General features: G+C 42.1%; 1 protein-coding gene across 2 annotated transcripts in view; it reads left to right on the top strand.

The window, feature by feature from the left end:
- The window catches only part of fibcd1b (fibrinogen C domain containing 1b), a 112,757-nt gene that overhangs the window by 6,859 nt on the left and 82,116 nt on the right, over positions 1 to 23,782 (top strand). The window contains exon 2 of one of the 2 annotated variants that reach the window (XM_008298699.1): positions 21,552 to 21,635. The exons of the other annotated variant lie outside the window; for it this stretch is intronic. Coding sequence (XP_008296921.1) covers positions 21,552 to 21,635 — 84 coding nt within the window. The remainder of the gene's footprint in view (positions 1 to 21,551; positions 21,636 to 23,782) is intronic. 2 annotated transcript variants of the gene reach the window in all.

Raw genomic sequence — 23,782 nt, 5'->3', positions numbered from 1 at the left:
CACCTTGCTGCTAAATCATTAAAAATGCATTGGAAATCACCTGTGAGAGGCTGATGAGAGGTGTGCAGATGGAGGGGAAAAGAGTGGGCTGGAAATGAGGTAGAGTGGTGGAGTGAGGGATGAGAGAGACGCTGTGTGTGCATGTGTTACAGGGTTCAGTCATCTTGATGGACAACTAGCCAGGTCCATTCCACTGACAGATTGGGCTCCATCTCCATATCTGTGGCGAGAAGTGTCCAATTTCCTCCTGGCGATTTCAATCTGAGAGCTAAAGAGCTCTGTTCATGTGACGCTGGAGTCTTGATCAAATAGAGATGTGAGATTAGGGGCCTGCTTTTAAGGGTACTTCCCACAACATAATAGACTTTTTTTTTTTTTCTTTTTGTTCCCTGGGCCCGTCATTAATCAATGCTCCTAAATACTCACGCATGCAAGCACCAAAAAAATATAAAATAAAAAATATCGCACACACACGGGCACAGCTCCCTTTTGTTATGGGATACACATCTGACTAAGACTGAACTGTAAATAATAAGGGAATTAATTAGACTCTGAAAATGCAGTAAATAATTTATGATAAATGGAGAAGTTTAATCAAGCAATCAATCTACTCTGGCCACCGGATCTGGAGCAGAAAACATTATAGGACAGGGGGAGGAGGATGAGAATGCAGTCTTCACTCGACATAGACCAGTTAACCCTCTGAAACCCAAAACCTAGCGGCTGGTTTGAAAACCTTCCAAAATGAAGTCGCTCATTAAATCTGGACACTGAAAACAGACAGAAAGGCTAGATCTTGAACCTTCCAGCAGCCCTTGAACTACTCATCTAGGATTTGCCATTCCGGCTCAGAAATTAACCAAATCTAACCTTGAATCATGACATTTTTATAAAATCACTTTATTGTACTTGCCTAATTACAAAAAAATAAATAAATAAAAAATCGCCAAAAATTATGTGTTTGCTCTTTTTAGATTCTGTAAAAAACAAAAAATTCTGCCTTAATCAGTGAAAAAATGAAGCCATGAGTGACTCAGCTCTGACCAACAGTCACATGACAAAAAATCAGGGATTTTTAAGCTGAAATGGGTTCAACTGCAGGCTGTGTTTACACAAAGCAGATAGGAGAAAAGTATAGAAGCCAATTAGGCTGTAAAATATTTATAGTATTTAGAATCACAGTTTCTTTGTATAGCATTGGTAACACCTGTATGCACTCGGGCTGGACCCGAATAGCCGAATAGCCGACTATTTGTTCGCTGTGCTGGAATCGGAATCTGATGTCCGGACCGAATGTCAGAAATTGCTATTTGGACCAGTCCTAGTATGCACTTGGAACAATGTACATTTTTGTAAAATGAGTCGTCAAAGAATTGTAACTTTTTTTTTCTTTCTCTATGATTAATGGCAATATAACTATGTCATATTGAACATGACATTTTTAGAGTTCTCTCTGCTTCTATCCACGGTTGGGCTGTTTCCAAAAAGTGCAGGACTTCATATTGTAGTTAAGAAAAGAATCCACAGCGAGTGAAAATTTGACAGAATCAAAACAATTTAACTGCTTGGGGTTTAGAGGGTTAAACACACAATCACACTGAAAACTGCTGGAAGATGGAGAACGCCTGGCGGAGTGCCACAGCTAATTTTTAAAATAGTGATGCTCGAGTGTGGCATCTGCCAGCGCGCAGGGGCTCTCGTCTTGTGTCGAACTGCCAAAGCTCGTGTGATGGAGCTGCTTTGCTCTGTAACCCTCTCTTACTTAGTAGTCTGCAAAATTACATTATTGGTTCTTCTCTGAGCCAAATGGAGTCATTTCCGCAGCAAACTGTCCTCATATAGTTACCTGCTGATGACTTGCTTAAGCTAACGGAGGAAACATAATGGCGTCATTATGGGCCACGCACCGTCGGATGTCTCAGGGTTAATAGCAACGTTAATTGACTCCGAGGATGGAGGCTGAGAAACCCTTGTTGTTCCTCTTTAGTAGTTTTCTTGATCTTTGAATTGGATTGATGCGTTACTCCTCAACTGATGCCACGTTGAGTAAAATGTGTCACGAAAACCTCAAAACCAAATGCTACAGATATATTTTTTCGCTTTAGAATCTGAAATAAGAATTAATTTGATCCTGTGCCAAAAAAAAACAAGTGCAAACCCCATCTTTAACAACTATTTTGCATCATCTGTATGGATAATACTATGGGCATGCAATAAAATATATCTGTGGTGTCGTTCATGCATTCCAACTGACAGTATTTTGCATTTATGATCAGCAGAATGACAAGTAAACTCCCGAAAAAAGAGGTTAGGTGAGTGATATAAGGGCAACAAAAGACTGAGAAGTGAGAATAGTTTTAGGAGGGGGATAAAAAAATGAAACGATGCATAAAAGATATTCATAACTAGACAGAGAGGGAGGCAGAAAGAGATGCAGAGATGTATTTATTGCTGCTATCCTATTAAACAGTTATGACAAACTCATGGCTAATATATTAACAGACTTATCCACTAACATCCATTATTTATTCATCATCAAAAATTCAATCTGGCAGACTGTGTGCCATTATTCAGATGTGCTGGGGGAAAGTGGCACATTTGAATAAATGAGGATTGTAGGCCTCACTCCCATGGCTTGTTGTTATTCCAAAACCCTCCCTTTAAATGATTTAAACATTAAATCAGTCAAAAAAAATGTAGGAGAATGATTGTTGTTGGGAAAAAAAAAATCCCCCTCAAGCTCACATTGCTGGATTTACTATCTTTAGGAAGAAACTTTTTTTTTATTGTTCTTGGCCCATTTTAAAAAAAGGAGACCCTGTTGAAGGAGGCTCCATCATCTAGCTTGTGTTTTTTGATAAACAGGAGGTTCTTCTGCATGTTTCCACTTAATTCGTGGGCAGTTTTCTGACCTCCTGCTACGGCTGCAGTGGACAAGCTCGTATTTACTACATTTGGTTTGTCTTGTTTCCTCTGGTGAAATTCTGCACCTCTCGGCAATACCTGTGTCTGAATGAGATTGGATATGGAAATGTTGAGCACTGCAGACCAGTACTTTCTGCTGATGTTGTGGAACTTGGCAGCATGGGGAACAGGACATATTCCTCAGAGAAACAAACACTCACTCATACAGACACCTCTGTTCAAGCAGACACATAAAACCTGACACACATGCACACACTTACTCTTCAGGTTTTGTGGAACGTTACGAGAAAGCGGCCTCAAAATTCACACGAGCTCGGCGGCGATTGTTGAACAAGTTGATTGTGCAACAGAAGTATTTGGTAAATCAGGACAAACATACGAGGTGTGTCAGAAAAGTTCCAGGACTGGGGTCACAAAAGATATATTTCAAACTACAAGCTACGAGTTTCCCCCTTCAGACGATCAACCAGCACGTCTACCAGGAAATCACCATGACAACGCGCCTGCTCATGATGCCCTGAGCATCCCACAGTTCCTGGCTGAGAACAACATCACCGTGCTGGAGCAACCTCCCTACTCACCCCACCTGGCTCTGTGGGATTTTTTCCTCTTCCCCAAGCTCAAGGGGGTCATCAAGGGGACCTGTTTTGAAGACGTGGACGACATCATGATGGCTGTGGAGCTGCGGAGGATCCTGGAAGAATCCTTCCAGGAGTGCATGGCGGTGTGGCAGAGAAGGCTGGGAAAGTGGGTTGGACTCCAGCGGGATTACTTTGAAGGAGAAAACTTGTAGTTTGTATTTGAATTATATCTTTTGTGACACTAGTCCTTGAATTTTTCTGACACACCTCGCACTGACTGCATATATTTTTATTGTGGCTCTAAATGCTGCAGATATTTAACGACTTAAGTTTTAGTTTATTTCCATTCTTTTCTCTTTTCAGTTCTGTGTACGCATGGCCTGCAGTTCAATCCAGTATCCTGACAGAACAACACATTACAGATGAACAATTCAAGCACTGTTGGAAGTCTGAAAATCCAACTTACATTCTGTTCTCATAGTTTCTCTTTCCAATAGACTATTTTGCAGTTTTTATTTTGCATTTCAAAACCTGCTAGTGGGTTTTGGGAAGTTTTGAAAGTTCCCCAAACTGGGAAATACCCATAAGCAGGGAAACAATACCACTTGTGCACCACCCAGTCACTTTTGTGCAAACTCTGGTTGCTCATGATGTTACCGGCACAAGATCGAACCCCCCCCGTCCTCAGATACTTTTGTGCAGTGGAAGGTAGTGGTCTCCTGTCGGCCATCTTTACATACAGTCTCTGGCTCATGGTGACAGAACCGACAGAGGGCCTGTCAGTCCAGTCTGGACTGACTCTCTTTGGCTTCACTGAGCCCAACACTGGCTGCTGGAGATAACCGGTATCATGAAGCAGGCTCAGATAACGCTGGATTTACCCATCCAGCAAAAAGCTTGTGTCAAAGAGACAGATCTGTTCATTACATGCACCTATCATCAGAATCATGAATGAAATACTTATCCCCACAAGGGAAATGTATTTATTGTAACAACAAGTAGTGAAATATAAGCAAAAGAATCATATAAACTGAATGGATTAAGAACAATTAATGATTAAACATTAAAGTAAGGCTAGAGCAGAAGTAAATGTGGGAATAATTATGTCTTTAGTGTAGTAGATTTTGTTTTATGACTCATGATAAATAGCCCTTTATGAATATTTCATGCAAATTATGAAGTAAAAATAATATGAAACCTTTTCTGCAGCCAAAGCAGTTAGAAGAGGAGAGAGGAGAAGAGACGTAGGTAATACCCAATAAGGATTAGTCTTAGTTTATTTGAACTTCTGTTTAAAAATCTGGAATGAACACATGGAAATCCTGATTTGACTTTTAAAGTCTGAACAAAAAAAAAAACCCAAAACATGGATTGCTCATTAAAATTGTATTGTAAACTCTTTTGTTCCTATCAAACTTATGGGACAGACGACTCCAATGGGTCAGTGATTCTGGCGGGTCTTGATCCGATACTGTCACGTCAACCAGCTCAAGTGCAGCTTCGGTTACCGTGGTGATCTGACCTGGTTAGACATGAGCCAGCTTTGTGATGCAGGAAAACCCGAGGCAAGCTGAAAGATATCTGGCTAATCTACTCACGCGTCACGGCACAGGCCCCCCGGTATAATGTTTAAACTGTTCACCATCTTAGTTTAGCATGTTAGCGTGCTACCATATGCAAAATAGTCGTAAACATAAAGTACGGCTTGGTTTGTAGGTAATCACTCATAAAAAGTAAATGTCTTGGACACTTTGGAATTTGAATCTGATGAGATGAAATGTTTAGGAAGCACCAGAAATACGATAGTTTATTGTCTGGGAACCACAAAAATCAGTTGGACAGCTGACAGTTTTATCAGATGTAGGCAGTCGACTCAACTTCCAACTTTACAACTCTGCAATCTAATACATCTGTTTTTTTATCGAAGCACTGGAGCAGGATTTGAAATAAGGCAAAAAAGTTACAGCTGACAAAAGTTTCTTTTTACACGACACCCCTCACTTTCATCTTTACGTTGCTTTGTACATCTTAAATGGACATTTTCTGGATAAGCTGTCAGGTAATCAGGTATGTGTACTTCCAGTCAGTGTGGTATTGTAAAAGCCTCTATACAGCCTGCCATCACAGCACAGTGTCTCAGACATTTGTCTGCCACCTTTAATCAAATCTTCCTCACAGATGCAATGACTAATAGATGAAGTTTGCAAGAGATAGAGATTGACCACAGAGAGTGTGAGAGATTTATTTGCCAAAAGAAAGTCTGAGGTCCAGCAATTTCTGCAGAAGAAGTTGCAAAGTAGCACGAGCAAAACTGGAGGATTAAGCAGAGAAAAAATAAAACTGATGTCGTCTATTTTTTTTAACAGCGCTGAAATTGTGACTACACAGAAACAGTAATTGTCACATAATCACTGACAAATCTTGAGATTTGTACTTCGGCTTTTGTTTTGGTTCATACAGTGTCTTTTTTTTTTTTTTTTTTTTTAAATCCCCACCAGGCATTAAACTTATTTTCTCTCTCTCCTCCAGCCTCCCTCACTTGGGGAATGAAATCGGGCAGGCTCCTCACAGGCTTCTATAATGTGCTAACATAAGAAATCAATCAGACTCACACTATTTCTACAGCCCCTCAGCTCACATTGATTTATTGCAAATGTGTTGAAGATGAAGAGAGAAACTCTTTAGCACTGTGGGGCAGGGCGGCGGAGGGGAGTGGATGCAGAGGAGAAGGATGAAGGCGTGACGGCAGGTTTTTTTTTGGGGGGGGAGGAGCGAGCGGATAGGAGGAGGATTTTGGTTTTCCTGACCTTTGTTGTGATAGGCTGACATGGTTCACCTCGGGGTCAAAACGCTGTCAGTCATCAGATGGGAAGAAAAATGATGAGAGTGTATTTTTATATTTCAGATGGCTGTGCTGTGTTTGCTGGGCGCTGTGGGGTTTTTTTTCCGTTATGTGGGGGATGACAGCTGCTGTCAGCCTGTTGTGGGATGGGTCAGGGGTTACAGGAGTGGTGGTGGCTTAGATTCCCACCAGACGCTATCAATAAACTAACCTGACAAACCTACAGTACGTTGCTCCACAGTAGTTCTGCATTACAACTCTCTTGTCTTGTACTTATATCATTAGTATATAATCCACTTTTACCTTTTTCAACTCTTGGCATTTTTCAAATGTGCCGGTGATGCATACTGTAAATATGTGCAATCTTTTTCTAAGTGTCTCCTGTTTTCTAAACTAAATTATTACTGTATTAAAACCTAATACATTTTGTAATGGCTTTTTGACTGTTGTTACTGATTTGAGTCGCATTGAATCTTTTTTTTTTTTTTCTTTTTTAAAGCTGAAAACAAATTATCATGCCGTTGCTACCCGGTTATGACTCAGAGCTATTTCATATTTCATGCTCACATTGCTGAGGGGGGTGGGGTGATATCTGGAGGGATGCCTCGCCGGTGAGTTTTGTTTGCTGTTTTATACACCTTGAGAGAGAAAGGCTTGTTTATCTGTTTTGCAAAAAGATGACTGTCTAAAGGGGGAGACGGTAAGTAAGAGCTCAATAGCAGCTCGGTGTATTTATATCACAAGTATACACTCAGAGACACCAAAGGGAGCTGATGGAGATGAGGATTGAAGTGGATTACTGAGATAGGACAGCTCTATAGGGAGAAGCGCATCTTATGTTTATATTTCGTGAAATACCCGAGCGGGAAAAACATACGTCCGTTCGCGTGTTTCCGCTGAGTGGCCGCGGACCTCTTATCTGCAGGGGCGAGAAGGGGTTAAAGAGGAGATTAAAGTGATAATGTACAGCTCTAATCCCCACCACTTTAGGAGGGCAAAGAGGCGAAACTGCCTCAAACCACAGAGCCGGACATGAAGAGGGTGCATCAATGACCATTAGGGTCAGTCATCGCCATGGCAACAGATTATTCAGAATAATTATCTGCCATATGTGCCTTGTCACAATTAGAAGTTGGCTGTGAGCCGGGCCACGGGTCAAACGCTGATCAGAGTATCGTGGGTGGCGGCGAACGCAACACCCTCACCGTTTATTGGAATAAAGTTCAGCCCGCTTGTCACATCTGTCACAAGAGCCGCAGTCACACCAACCGCTTCCCGGCAGATTTCCTTAGAGATCTCATGCTACACAGCTTTGTTGCAGTGGCTTACTCTAAATGTCACTGCATACTATCCAGCTTTCAATTGCCTCTTTTTTCTTTTTTTTTTTTTTTTCAATAATAGATCTTAGAAAATGAAAATCTGGAAATGAATAAAATGGATTTATGATTTCAATCATAACACTAAGCTTCTTGAATCGACTTTCCCCTTCTTTTTTTTTTTTAAAACAGAGTAGTGAGGAAGCAAATGACTGTGTGAGGAGCAAATGTACGGCTGACAGAGGATCAAAAACAAGAGAAACATTTTTGTGTTTTTTTTTCTTTTTGCTCTCACAGCCAAACCCTTCCATTAGGAGTCCAGACATTTTAACTCATCACGGCAGTTCTCCCGCTGGAGTTTTAACAGAGAATGCTTCATTTCCCATAAGCCGTGTTCACACCAGTATACTGGGAAAAGCAGCAACAAGGTGCAAAGTGGTTTATCCATTATTGTAGATCATTTAGTTTGTCACTTTGGCTCATGTGAGAAAAGTCATTTGGAGTGAGATGCTGTTCTGTGCTGTTGACCTGTAAAGCAGAAATGCCAAAATCACTCTTAATTAATACAGAAAAGTCATCCATCCGGATACTATCAAGCAAAAACAGCTGTGATTCTCGCCGTCTTACTCTTCTCACCAACTTCTTCCTTTTCTTTCGCTAATTTTCGTAGTCTACACTCATGGCACCATCTGCAGCGTAGCATCCTCAAGTCACCCGTGGCAATCTCTATTCAAATCGAGCCTTCTCCGTCTAATTGTGAATTTGGTATAAAACTGTTTTTCGGATCTCCGGGGGAAGTGCGAAACGTGACAGTGGCTCACCCGGTTTTTTCGCTCTCAATACCTCAGGCTTATTACTGCGAGCTGTCGGATCGCATGAGATGCGCGGTGACACTGCTTTTCTCTGATCAAATTTGTCACATCATGCCAGGCAGGATCACAAGGTGGAGGCACAGTCGACACATTTAGGAAAGAGCCTGAATGTGTTCAGACAAGCCACTTACGTTTAAACACCAATTAAGCCTCATGCACTACTTATATCTGTGGTCTATTAGATTGTCACCCATCACTATTAGGAGGCACTTGGAGCCCTCTGGCATTCTGGGAAAAATAATTACATTCTTTCTGCGTCATAATTACTGCCTTGAAAGTGGCTCTTTCAAACACTAACAAAGCAGGCTCTTACTCTTTCTCCATCTCCCCATTTCTCTCTCCCTTCTCGTCTGTTGTCTCCCCAGACACTAATGAAGTGGTTTAATCTCGTAACTCCAGAGGAATTGTCAGCAGAGGACGGCATTAATTAAGTTCTTATGTGTCTTCGCTTTGGTTTCCACATTTGCGAACATATAAACACGTTTGCCATCGTTACTTACTGTTGCTTTGTGACTCATGCCGAGATGGCAGGCGGTATGGATTTGCATGCGTTCAGGGGGCCAGTGTGTTGATTAATTAGTCAGAATCGAACTGATGCAGTTTCGTGCTCTGGAAAGTTTGATAGCACACTGATTTCCCCCTTTAGGAACTGCACTCGAGTGCGTTATTGGGTAATCTATAGAAACTCGCATTAAGATAACGGATATTGTGGCTCCGATGCGGAGCAAAAAGACACTATGTGCATCTTTTCGCCCTCTCGTTTTCGAACCCACACATCGCGCCAAACTTGTATGAAAGAAAACCTGTCCAACATGAGGTGAGCTTGAGTTATTACATAGCTCTACTTCGGTAAACATAATGAATAGCTTGTCTGTTAGTGCCTGTGCATGAGTGATGCTGAGCACCGGCTAACCGCGATCAGTCGGCCTATTTATGCAGTCGCTGTGCTTTGATTTAGTCCCCGGCTTTTTTCGGAGCGTTCGTTTGGGTTACTACTTTTATATGACATAGCTTTTTTTTTTTTTTTATTCAGGCAAAAAACTAAATAGAAGACAAGCAAGCCACTGCTGCTGCTCTCTTATTCGTCAGCTTCGAGCTCCCCCACAATTTATCCTTCAGATCTTCACCTTTTAGAATAAAGTGCACCTCCATTTTTACCCCTTCTCAGTCCTCTTTAGCACCATGAGCCGAAGCTATCATGCTTCCTTTCTTATTTGGACAATGGTAGTGTAAGTAAAGTATGGAGCTTTATGCTAGGTTATAATTTAAACTCCATTAACTCTGCCTTCAGCAAATGTTAACGTAACGCACTTTTCAAAGTGAGCTATTCTCGTCGAAATGAAAAGATTTCTGGCGTGTGAAAGACTAAAGCGCTGCACAATCTCAGGATAATGCAACTTCATTAGATTACGATGTTACTTCAACCCACGTTGAGGAAACATGAGGACTGCATGTGTTCAAACAAGAGTCTCGCCAGAAAAACGAATCAAATTCTCTATCGGCAACAATCGTCTCATGATCCACAGGTCAGGACGACACCATTTGGCTGGTACATTCATTAAAAGTTTCCTTAGTTTGTGGGAAGCTCAGATTTCCTGCAGATATTTTCACCAGGTTATTTACTGTTTGTTGTCAGTTTATGTCTAATAACCTAAAAGGAAAAGAAAACAATGTGAAATACATTCTGCAAGCAGCATGAGTCTAGTAAGCGTATGTGTTGAGCATCTCATTTCACACTCTTTTTGACATTAATAATTTCCACTAAGGTTGCTTTCGTTGTTTTTCTCGCAAAATTGAAAACAGAGCATAGGTGCTCGCAGCTATTGTTTATTTATTTATGTGTGGTAGCCGTGTCTTATGCATAATGTCTCATCTCTGTTTTTGTTTTGACTAATTGCTAGGGCATGCTTTACCATGATAACGTATCGCCTGGCTTGTTGGTGAATGTTGTTGGCTGCTCTTTTCTATTTCTCTGTCCCCTTTTTCTCTTCACAATTTTAAAACCCAAACATGTGCTCTCATTGGGACTGAAACTATGTCACTCTCAACAAGTTACACGACTGCATAAACATTTTCCTGTGACTGATACTAGCCTTTGAAAAGGCTGCGATCAAACCCCCACACTCGACATCAAGAGGCCCCTTCATGATGCATGCCTATCCCCATCCTGCAGTATGTGCTGCACTCATTGCCCATAGCTTCTGAAGGGTTATTGTGCAGAGAAATTTAGAATGCTTCCATTATAGTGAAGGCCCTGTTGAGAAAATTGCTTTTGTATTTATGAGTAGTGCCAGTAGTAGCACTACACTGTTGGCATCCTGGGTACCTTTGTAAATGCCAACTAAACTCTATTTAGAAACAATATTCTCACATTCAACCGCAAGTCCCTCTCCAGTCATTGATTAAACCCCTAAAAACTCATCTGCACACATCTACGTTGCATATTTAAAATTGCTTTTTCCATGAAAATATTCCCATCTTGCCTTAAAATGGCCGTTGCTTCCTTAACAATGCGCAGGTCTGTGAAGTCAAAACCACTTTCTCCACTTTCTCCACTCCACCAGCTGTAAGCACAGCAGCTAATCTACAGCTCTCCTCAAACACTCTTCGCTTCACAAGTGCGGCTTGTAATATTCGAGCAGTTCAACCATACTGGTGCATGTTCCACCTGGAAGCCGATTCTGAAGAAGAATAATAACACCCAAAGTTCCACCTTCTAAGTCGACAGGATTGGCTGCTAATGTTTGTTATATATGAAACTGCCTGAGTCTGAATCTGTGTGTTTGAGGCTGTCGTCTGTACCAGCAGGTTTAAGGAGAAAATGCTAGTATTCATGATGTGTATTCTGGCATCTAAAAAGCACGTTCTGGACATGTTATCAAGGCAAGAAGAATAAAAAAAAAAGTTGATCTTTGCTGGAAGTTTTCAGGTTTAGAACTTGAAAGAAAATAACTTTGCGTTGACCTTCCTGACCAGAACCACGTGTGCTGACGGAGTGCAGAATTGTCAGAGACGTGGGTTTGTGTATTTTATCTCTGTCGTGATTTTCCATTGCAGCGCTCCATCTTTTCTAAGCATAGGAAGCACAAAGAGGTGAGATATTGCAATTGATAGGTTAAGGGAACTGCCTTGTTTGCTTGTGATAGGAAGAACTTGGGTTTATGATGGAAAAGTTGAGTTCATATGGAAACCCATGACCTTAGAAGACCAATATCCACTGAAGCACAACCTCCCCTCCGGGAGAGACCGAACACGCAGCACTTGCCACCCGATAGCACTCAACCGACACATCTTTTGCTCACGCAGTGCCACACATGGCTTATACACACACACATGCACACACTCACACTCACAGATACATGCAGTTTTTCACGAAAAATGAGGCACCGCGCACTCTAACTGACGCACGCACACACACGTATCGGCACACAGTGTGAGTAAAGGAGCAAACACCACATTTGTCTTGCACCATCAGCATCAAAATCTGATCTCTTTGCCAAGGTCAAATTGTCAAGATGTAGGGTATCCCCCTGCGTGCAAACATGTGTCACACACATCTACATACACACAGACACATAGGAACGCCAACAGACACACATGTGCACACACACACACACACACACGCAAAGGTGCCCTGAAGTGCTACTTGAGCTAAAACCATAAGTCATTCTGCAGTGTGGCTGTACCACGAAGCATAGACACCAGCATCCATAACATGAATGTATTATTTATGAGCGCATGTATGGTCTGCATGAAGCGATGTATGCAAATGTATACATTAAGAAGAGGCAGCTCTTCATTTCTGCCTGTTAGAGGAAGTGTCTACCTTCTTATCACAGTGCTATTAAAATAGCAAGGCTGTGGGGCGGAGATCCATCTTGCCTTTTAATGGCGAGTCTGCGTGTGTGTGTCTGTGCAGAAAAGGTGTGTGTCAGTGTGTTTGTGTGTGTCCCCGATCTGTGCGATTCCCGCGCTTGTGTGATTGTGCTGGTGCACTTAACTGTGCTTGCAACTGCAATCACGACTGTAAGTGGCCCGCAATTTCACAAAGAGAAATTGAAGTGGGACTGCAAAGGAGGTAGAAAGACATGTAAGTCTGTGAAGTTACAATGTGAGGAGTCCTTGATGAGAATCATTTTGATTATTCCTGACACAGGTAAAACGTACGGCATCGTAATTACCTCCGCGCCGTTTCATGGAAGAACGAGTGTGTTCCTTTTGCAAAGATATCCCCTGCTTGGTGTGTGTCGAAGCAGAGTCAGCCATTGTGTTCTTAAGGGCATTCGTGGTGCAATAAGAATGTTTTTACTGTCACAGAAGGGCTGTTTTTGCACTTTTAACCCTCATTAGAAAACATCCCTGCAGGATCTGTGTGTGTGCGTGTGTGTGTGTGCATGTGTGTGTGTGTGCGCTGTCCTATATCAGGCTTATGTTTTTGACATTTCATCCAGCCATTCTCAAATCCACCTTACTTGGCCTGTATCTTGCGCATTAAAGTTTAACTTAAAGTCAAGATGAGTCAGGTTTATTTGTGTAGCCCGATATCACCTTCAGTGTCTCAATAGACCTTACACCACCAGGATTACCCTCCGCCTTAGCCCAAGCTCCTAAAAATACAGAAAAAACTCCATAAAAAATTTAAGGAATAAGAAAAAAAAAATAAAAAAAATCAATGAAACGGAACAGGAAATTCAAAGAGAGAACAGAGACTTCTGTCTTCAGATGGCTGGCAGGAACAGAAGGAAAGGAGAAGAGAAATTACAGAAAATGAAAATAAAGTTGTACCAATTGCAGAATGAGCTTTTTAAATGGCTACGTGTTTGGAGACGTGTCGAATTTAGGCGGCAATAAACGAACATTCACAGATAAGAGGGCGCAAGCAAACGACGTCTTCGATCACTTGCGTCCTGGGAGAGGAGAGGTAACAATATAAGCCGCATTGGATTGAAATCCCCCTTTCAATCTTTTGCCGTTTCACTTCATGCTTACAAAGAAGCCGCTCTGACCTCACAGCGCTGTATGATAGCCGCCGCGGCGATATGTTTTTGCATTCCAGTGTGTGCGTACGTCTCAGGGACAGTTGGTGACAGACTCACTCCCTGTGTGTGGCCGATTGCAGCGTGAGCTCCAAGGACAAGCAGCGGAGGATAGAGCGGGTGATTTGTCTCTTAGGATTGAACTCATCCCCCCCTGGTCTCCTGCAGGCCTCTCCTCCCTCCTCTTTCTCTGCATGCTGTCTTATTTTGAAGGTGAAAAGCATTGCTCTCAGTGTTTACATGCATTCATTTCAGCTGATGCAGCTGATTGTGTTTCCTGAATTTAACACAGATTGGGTAGTATAGTTACACAAGGACACACGTCCACACAGAGGACGTTGAGATTCACACTTAGATATCGCATGCTAAATAAAGCCAGCTAGAACAATCCATGTGTTCGCTTCCTTGGCCCATTTTTTAAAAACATTACTGGGCGTAAACACAGAATCGTGTATTCTAAAGTGTAGTATTCCTTTAGTTCACAACACAAACAGAAGCAAGCGTCTCCTAACTGACTGGATGCTCTAACCGCGGTGTGTTTAGATGTGTTTGTTTGTCTTCCTCTTGGCCAGAGGGCAGTCTTGATAAGGTGTTTTGAAAGAATATTTAGTTGTTTTTCTTTTTTTCCCCCCTAAAACAGCTAATCTCTCAGCAGATGCAACCAATCGGCAAGGGAGAGGAAAATTCTCTGAAAGTAGAAACTGACAAAACAGCCTCATAAAAACACGACTCATTCCCTAGTTATTCACTCAGTTTGAGCCAAAAAGCAACTGATAAGTAAATATAAATATAATTCTGACAGAAGGCGAATAAAACAGACCAGTGGGGATCTGCCATTACATGTCCCTTATTACCTCATGTACTTAGAATTGTTACTAAACCTCAGCATCCCTCCTGGTGGCCTGTATAATCACTATTTGTGTACCAGTGGTCAAGTAATCCAACAAAGTGTCCAGCCGCTGTCATCAGCCATCAGCCGTACGGGGAATAGGCCCCTTTGAAGTCTGTAAAAGCTGCAATGCCGGCCGTCACATTCACAATGGCTGTGTCCTCTAAAATATCCAGACTCAAATCTCTGTGGTCTGCAGAACAGAATACAGGCAAAGTAAACAACTCTCCCAACATATTCTGCAGTCCATGCAACAATCTTTGTCACTGTTGTTTTATGAAGGCGTGGGTGAAGGTTGCGTTATTATTCGGATGAGGCTGTGTCGTTCAGAGTGGCTGCAAACGTTCAGATTGTTTTCCGTTCATATTTAATGTTAGTTGTTTTTATACATTTGTGTATTTTTTAGCTATTTTTGTTGTTTTGTAATGTTGTGATCATGGAGAAATGACTAGTGAACACTCATATGAGGCTAAAATGCCAGCAAGGAAAGCAAATTGTACTATTCAAAGTATGTGTCCACCATCCAAACTTTATAATTATGTCCTTCAAACTGTTTTTGCAGCTCAGTACCAGATCTTGGCTGAAAGTTAAAATGGAATCTCTTTACAAGCTAACTACTAATTTAAAGAAACTAAAGAGCTCTTTAATAAATCAGCATTAAGGTCTTACACAAGATAGTGACAAGTAACTTGAAAACAGTGTTAACAGTGTTACCGACCCAGCAATTAATGACTTTCTAGATTAAGGTTCAAGATATCTGGGAATCCACATATTGATCCTGTCCTTAAGTATTTGTTTCCAATTGCTCCTTAAAGGCACATAGCAAATTACCAGAGTCCAATACAAGGTGCTTGAAAAGTACATTTTGGAGGGTTTTAACATTAACATTAGCGAGTTCTGCTCCCATAGCTCGCGGTGAAGCCACCCTCACCCTGTACAACACCAGCGCAACTCTGTACGTCCTGTAGGTGTTGTTAGCAAGCGGTGGAGCATCACTCACATCCCCATCTTCAGTCAATCAATGGACTAAAAGTAAGAAACAAAAGTCTGCATCTGGAAGCCAGAGGTGATGATGGATGTGATAGATCGCTAATAACTTTCACTCAGGAGTCTTGAGTTCAAGTCCCATCTTGAACTGTAATTAACTCTTATTTTTTTTTGACTAAAGTGATGTGTTGACTTCTGCTTTAACTCACTATTTTTCACTTAGTGTTTGGTTCTGGTAAAGTGCTAAAACTACTTATTAAAGGAGGGTCATGATTTGTGTTAAAATACACCCTGCAGCTGTTTGCCAGATGTTACAAAGCTGCGCTTTGCCCAGTTATTTATTTGTTACTGGGTACTTATTCACACTCCCGTAAGAGATCGCAGATGTTATTGGGGTTACTTTCTATTTATCAACGAACTGCATGGACGATAACACGACTCTTGAGCTTACGAGAAGGTGGAGGAGGTCACTGCTTGCCAATATGCACAGAAATGATGTGTCCTAAAATAGCAAGAGATAGAAACTCTTACATTTTTAAATAGCCACACTTACCTTTGTTTGCTGTCATCTAAAGATTAGTTTGCAGCAGTTATATTTTCTGCTTAATATTACCAATAGACATGTAGAATGATTCTATTGCGTAAGAATTATCCCTTTTTTTAAATGTAAAGCATCTCATGGGGTCTGAAAATAGCTCACTATCATGTCTCCGTTAAATAATAATATCATTTAGCCAGTGCCATATAATACCCGATTAGGAAGAAAGTCCCTCTGACATATTGTGAATTCAAAGATGTTGTACCATTTATCTGAACTCCTTCTTAATTTCCACTGACAGGCTGGAAATCCTCAGCATTTGTTTTGGAGGGATGTCACTGCCCTCTATTCATTCACACGTTAATTCATTTAGTCACTGTTAAACCTTCTGTTCTGTTTTGCCTTTTAGAGGGCTCATGCTTTCTATAGACAATGCACACTTCACAAGATAATCTCCTAAATGAAACACTGATGAACTATGTAAAGGCCTTCACACCTATCACACAGTGTTCTTGTGCTTTTTGTTCTGCTTTCCACCTCCCCATTTTTCTCTCCTTTTTTTTCTTTTTTCATCATTCTGTCAGACTCGGTCCCCTCATTTAGCAGTCTGCAAGTCCCGTTAAATGATTAGTAAGCCCACAAGTGAATATATGCAAAGCCTCTTCCACTCCATCAGCTTAGTGAGCAGTGGGCTTAAACACACCTTGCTAAAGTCCCTGTCACACACACTGGCATAAAGGTATTCTGCAAAGTGAGCTAATATGCCAAGAACAACACATTTGAACAATCCAAATATTCTTAGATATTCCCGGGATTCTTGCCGAAGAGATTTATGTCCACGCATGCACTCATGCAAACACGTAGGTACGCTCATTTAGAAAGCGCGCACGTACTCGTTCAGTCGCACCCGGGATAAGTCTGAGCCCTTCCTGTCTTTTCAGACGTGCCTCATCAGATAGGATTCTGCGTGCAAGGTCCAGCCAATAAAAAGCCCAAATATTCTATTAAGTGTAAATCCTCTCCGCTGGTGGAGCTTGTGGAGTCAGATTAGGACTAGACAAACACTGCCAAGCAGTCATGCCCACACTGCCAACAAGAAGCCCCACAGATATTGGTGTGTCGCTGTGCTGCATGCGCATATGTTTGTGTGCACAGGCGGCAAAGAACCCCAATGTGAGCATTAGCAGGCAGGGGGATGAACAAACTAAAGCTCTGATACATGCTGCTCAGTGTAATAGGAAGGCAAAGTGTCAGGAATCTGAGTGGGTTGCAGCTGTAGCACACAACCTTTGTTCTGTGTGCAATGTGTTCGCATGTGAGTGTGCGCATGTTCCGCTATCTTTTCACACTCGTGCAAAAAAAAACAGGAGCATAATTTGTGTTTGTATCTGAGATGATGCACATGTGCGATCGTGTGTTCCTGCAGCAGCATAAAAGAGCCGCACTTTGTTTCTTTTATTCCTGGGTTTTAAAGATATCCAAATACATTCCAATTTACTTTGCTGTGTAGCTGAATTGTTTGTTTTTTAGCCATATCACTGTGGAGTCTGTGTTTATTTAGTAATGTAGCTCTGTAGCTCCTCTGTGTACTGTGAGCACAGACAGCTGCAATGTTTTAGGCAGAACAGACATAGATTTCTATCGCTGACCCTAAGGCTGCTCATTAGAATTCAGCGCACCTCTCTCAAATCTCCCTCATCCACGCACCCACCCACCACCCCCACCCCTTAACTTTTTTCTCTCTTGCTGCCTTCTTTTATTCCTTTCTTGCTGTCTTACACATTGGAAGAGAATGCTCTGAGCGAAGGGGTGAACTATTGGTCAGCCATCATAACAATGACTGTGTGAGCTGCATACGCAGCACCTCACACACACACACACTGAAAACGGGCAAACACAAAGACGAGTGCTGCTACACAACCGCATGCACACGGGTCTACACACAATTTCACGCAGTTAAAGCTGCGAGATTTCTGATATTAACATTGAATGAAAAGACTGAAATGTGAAAGGGGTCACTAATACCTGCTGAAATCTGAGAGAATTATTACCCAACTCTACAGCTTCAAGGAGCTTTTAAGTCCTTTTACAGTCTTATATTTTGTTAGAGCCCACACAGCAGCTGCATGCTTGTGTCTAAGCTGCTCTCATTAGCCCTCTGTAGGCACACATTTCCACATTAAGAAAAACTTGTGATAAACTCATTGTGTGACCTGGAATTAAGGGACCATGGGGCTACTGGCTGCCCCACTTCACATCCCTGCCCCACACTGTTTCTAAGTCCCGTATCACTGTATCACATAAAGCATCATACTTGCTGTTTGACACATCACTTGCAAATACATCCGCTGCACCCCGGTTATGTTTCCGTGTGTGGAGCCGACTCCCTGGAAACTTAACGGCTAAATGCATTGCGGATCACCCCGTTGAACCATCCCATGAACAACAGTAATGACTGATGGGCCATTTCAGTTTGATGGTCGGCTGTATTTATGGGAAGCAGAGCACACAGACGAGGAGCTAAATCAAATGGAAGACAAGGCTCGGAGGATGGAGCCAGAGGCAGAAAGACAACAGGATGTCCTGAAAGACGGCGCACTCTGGGAAACTTGTGCTTAGTGATGTGCGGATCCCGTCGACCCGCGGGATGCTGTGGAGTCGGATAAGCTTAATAGAAAGTATCACAGTTTCGGGGGGGGTCAGGTCAAGAAGTGACAAAGCAGCATTCTGACCGAGTTATAAATAAGTTAGAGAAACATTGGGGGCAGTAGGATTGGCTGCATCCACCTTCCACCTTATCTTCCCCTCCCTGTCACTCTCTCTGTCTCTCACTTAAACACACACAGCAGGCAGCGGTCGGTTCACATCCTCTGGCTGCCAGTAATCTGCATTACTGAGCTATAAAGTAACCTACATCCAACACACATCTGTCTGCTCCCGGATTGTAATTTGTAAGTGACAACTACCAAACTGTATTCGTGAATGAGTGGCAGACACTCAGAGAAACACATTACTGCCTGTAGTGTTCCTATAATGTAGTCCTTTAAGCGGCGTTGATGTCTATGATCATCCGGTGGCTACTGAAAATGCACTTCAAACGCCAAGCAACCTATAAAATATACACTTTTGGAGAGACATGCTATGAAGCTTTAGGTGTTTGATGTAGATGAACACTCTTTCCATATGGTCAGTGAAAGCTGTTCCAGAATTGAAGCGGTGGTGTTATGTGCTGGATGACCTCTACGGCACAGACACACACTCACATATGATCCGGCCACAACAATCAGACAGAACTGACGATCATGAGCCCTTTTCAGACATGAAATATGTAGCATCGCTGGCTTCATCAATATCCTAAATTGACGTCATTCGGAAATTCAGACAATGGCCGCTTTGTAGTTAATGATCCTTCAGACATACCCGTGACAGCGACAGTGAGCTGCATGCAGCCCTTGTTGACCCCATTACCACAAATAAACACAAGGCTTAAACTTGTCAAGATTGTTTAAGATCTAATGGCAAGTTCTTCACATCAGACAGGTGAGCTGTCACACACACAGAGTTAGTCTATAAGCTATAGTTAAACTATTTGTTAAATGACGGCGGTCCTCAGATTGAGTCCTGAGCTCCATTAAAAGCTGGCAGGATGTTATTTACTGTAAAAGTCAGATCAGGATTGGAATGAGAATATTTTTCCACCATACATCATTACTTATATAGTTCAGTCTCCCAGCTGTAGTATCATAATTATTGATTGCATGGATGCCTTACCGTAACTATATATAGAACGGAACCTCCGTAATCACTGAAGTAATTACCAACACAGTGATGCTTGTCACATCTGGAAGTCTACGTGTTAATTTGACTACCTGCGATTCAGACGAGCACTGCGTTCAAAGCAATACGTAAATGTTACTCAGTTCGACATAGCGAGACTTCCGTTGCGATTTTTCCAATAGAGTGAGCAGCGGAGATCATTCAGAGGAGCTTTGGTGAAGACAGCTGAGCAATTAGCGTCTAAAGAGCTCTCAGGGGTTGATGGAGACCAAAATAGAGATTAAATAAAAGAGGACGTGAATATTGAACTATCATTTTGTCAAGCTGACCAGAATCTGGCTGCAAGGTGGTTCGGTGGTTAGCATCATCGCCTCGCATCTAGAAGATCCCCGATTTGCGTCCCGGTTAGGACGCCCAGGATCTCTCAGCGTGGAGTTTGCATGTTCTCCCCGTGCAGCGTTGGTTCTCTCTGGGTTCTGTTGACATGTTGAGGTTCATTGGTGATTCTAAATTGTCTGTAGGTGTGAATGTGAGTGTGCTTGGTTGTCTGTCTCTAAGTGTGATAGACTGGTGACCTGTCCAGGGTGTCCCCTGCCTTCGTCCTGAGTCAGCTGGGATAGACTCCAGCCCCCCGCGACCCTAGTGAGGATTAAGCGGAGTATAGAGGATGGATGGACGGATGGATGGATGGACGGATGGATAACCAGAATCTGTCATGTCTGTTGAATGCATTCAAAGGAAATTGCTTGCCAACACCTCATCCAAACCAATGTTACTCACTGCCAAAGCGTGTTTTTATGTTTCTCTGCCTCCTAGCGGTTGAAAATTTAATGCAGCTTTAAAGCAATAGTGTTACACTGCAGCTGATGTTATAACATAGAATGTACTGAGTATAAGGACCACATATCGGGCTCTGTCACACACACAGGTCTACGACACCACGCTTGGTTAGAGATACATTTTGATATATTAATTGCCAATATTTACTGCATCCTTCGTCAAGTATGCAACTGTGTGTGTGCATGTGTGCTTTTGTGTTGGTGTTATTGTCCCGGGCTAATTGAGCAATTCCACAGTGGGAGCAGCAGTGTTTAAGGTCACAGAACGACGTGCTCTCCCGGAGCCGTTAGAAAGCTCCCGCTTTCATAATTACCCTGCTTTTATCTGCGCAGCAGCTCGAACTACTGCTAGACAAATGCAGATATAAGCACAAACAGGCAAATATACTGAAGCATGTAATATTCAGATATTGTATATAAACACCCACCTCAACCTGCATGAGTGAATGCCTGCACACACATGGCTTACCCACTCACACTCAATTAAATGTTCTTTTTCACCCGTTTTTTTTTTTTTTTTTTCATTTTGAAGTAGGAGGAAACTCTGTGTACTGAGGATTTGCAAAAGCCGTCTCTGGAAAGATGCATTGAGCCTGTCATAAACTATTGAATTCAGGGATACCTTTGAGATGTACAGATGCCTGTTCAAATCTGTCTATGTCAGTGTGCATTTTTTTGTGCGTAGGCGGTTGTATTTTATCAGCTCGAGCACCATTTATCTCCTAACAATGATTTTATATTAGATTTGAGGGTTCTGAAAATGCACATGGCACTTTGATGTTTTTAGTCATTTAAATGCAGATCCAAAACCCGTGTCTGTCCGTGTGTGTGTGTGTGTGTTTGTGCATGCGTGCGTGAGTGTTTGTGCGCATGTGCTTGCATGCTTGATTGCACATGTGACTTGAACAAACGCCAACACTGGTGGCCCTTGTCTGTTTGTCCCATGCAGACGTTCTGTGAATGTGTGCCCAGCTCCTCCCAACTCAAACATCGCTGGTCAGACTCAGAAACTGCCAGGGAGACCCCGGCCAAGGTAAGGCCCTGTCACCGTGACATATGCGAACACGGCACGCACACTCCGGCAAATACAGACACACGGGAACAAATTCTTCTGCATCATCGATTTATTTAAAATTTACACAATTTCATTCGTTTTATGTTCCATTTTATCAGTGACAGTTACATTAGGACAATTTATTTTCATTCTGTGTAACTCAGAGTGTTCATCAACGTATTTCTTCTCTGTGACCCATCACTTCTTTAATCAGAGCAGTTCTGGAACAACCGGTTATTTTCATTGCTGATTCATTTTGCAGAGTAGTTTATTTTGCGTAATATCTTAAATAACAGATAATAGACAAAAATGGCTATCGTGTTTGCCAGACCCCAAGGTGGCATCATCAGATGGCCAACAGCACAAACTCTGAATATAGTCTTCTTAATACAATGGGAAAAAAAAATATTGGCATAAATTCCTATTTAAATGTCTGGAACCAGGACATATTTAAGCAATATTTACACATATTTGCCCACTAAAGGATAATTAAGAACTAAGAAAATTGGCAAAATTGGTTTCTGGAACCAGAAAATATTTACGCATATTTGCCTACTAAAGGAGTAGCTGATTGTAAAACTTAATGTTTTCTATCTATTGACTAAGCGATTAAGCAGCTAATTGTTTTAGCTCAATGTTAGAGTTTGAATTAGATTGTAGGTTGATATATTTTCCAGCCAGCATTGAACAAGATAGAAATGGCTGAATGACTGTCTGGATAGAAGATACTCAAACTGATAAAATGGAGAAAAAACTTTAATATATTTAAACTCCTCTTGTTGATTCACTGAGTCTATACGCACTGTTGTACATATTCCACCTTATTTCTTCTCGTAAAAACACGGGCACACAATGAACAGTGACAGGCTCACCTGCGGAGGAGATTAGGCATCACTGACAATGCGTTTCATTGCAATCCGCCTTCTCGCTGCTTTGGTAATGGCAGTGCGAAGGATTATTGTATATTGCTCTTTACATTGTGCCACTGAGCTGCAGCAGTGGCACAACCTCAGCTCAAGCACCCAGGCGCACAAGAATTAGATGGATTATGCTCTGCAGATTCTCTGAACTGAATGGCACGGTCGTGGCTACACCGAGAAAAAGGGCCTGATTGCATGGCAGAATTTTGGGAAGAATTTGCTTTGAATGCAGATGTGAAAGTGGCGTTCAAGAGACAGGTGAATGGAGGTGGAATTGGTGTAAATCACTTTTTTTTTCCTTTTTTCCAAATGATCCGTGCATGCCATGAATGCAGCTTCAGAGTACGCCCCTCTGTGTGCATTAGCATAGATGTCTTCTTTGTATACATCAGTTTGCATCAGCATATGTGTGCGTGTCAAGAAAAAAAAACAGAAAGCGAGCTTGTAAGAATTCTGCTGATTTCCCGCTCGTCTAATGAGCAGACAAAGCCTCTCGTCCACGAACTGTCCGCCAGTCCTCCTGCGTGGGAGGACAACATTATTTCCATAGAGAGGAATTCTCTCTGAATCTCTGCCTCCCTTTTTCTATCTATTCATCAAAATTCCCCTGTTGTCCTCTTAAATCCCATGGTGTGGCATGAGTAGAGACCAAAGAGGATCTGACAGTCAACCGCTAATTACAGAGTGGGCTCCTGCTGTGAGATTGAGAGACTCATTTACAAAATAGAAAAAAAAAAAACAACTGTGTTAAGAGGCTGCTTGCATCCTCTTCTCAGTGTCACTACTCCAGTACCGCTGCCAGGCTGAGTCCAGAGATCATGTATTCTGTTGGGACAGGAAGCAGCTTTTTATTTTTACTGACCATCAAACAAATAAGGTAGCAACAAAGCCCGCCACTCCTGACTCTTTTCTTTTCATTTCACTCTCTGACTTCATGTCAGTCTGACCTCTGGAAAAAGTGGAACAGCTTGTTGCTGAGCCAGTAGCTTCACACAATCACATTATGCTACGAGCTCTTGCAAGTCAACGTTTGTAGCTGTGCCATTTGCACAAGTTTGATTCGCAAGTGACTAAATGTCCTAAAAACAACAGGATAATGAGTTGGTTGCTTTGTTGTCCTCCTATAAAAGACATCCCTGTTTGTGCAAAAAACTTAACCCACAAAGTTTATTTAGCGGTCATGTGACACAGCAGAATTTATCCTAG

This window comes from Stegastes partitus, unplaced genomic scaffold (genome assembly GCF_000690725.1).
Source record: "Stegastes partitus isolate 25-593 unplaced genomic scaffold, Stegastes_partitus-1.0.2 Scaffold1340, whole genome shotgun sequence".
Classification (NCBI taxonomy): Eukaryota; Metazoa; Chordata; class Actinopteri; family Pomacentridae; genus Stegastes; species Stegastes partitus.
The sequence above is the reverse complement of the archived record's forward strand: the minus strand, read 5'-3'. Positions and strand labels throughout refer to the sequence as shown.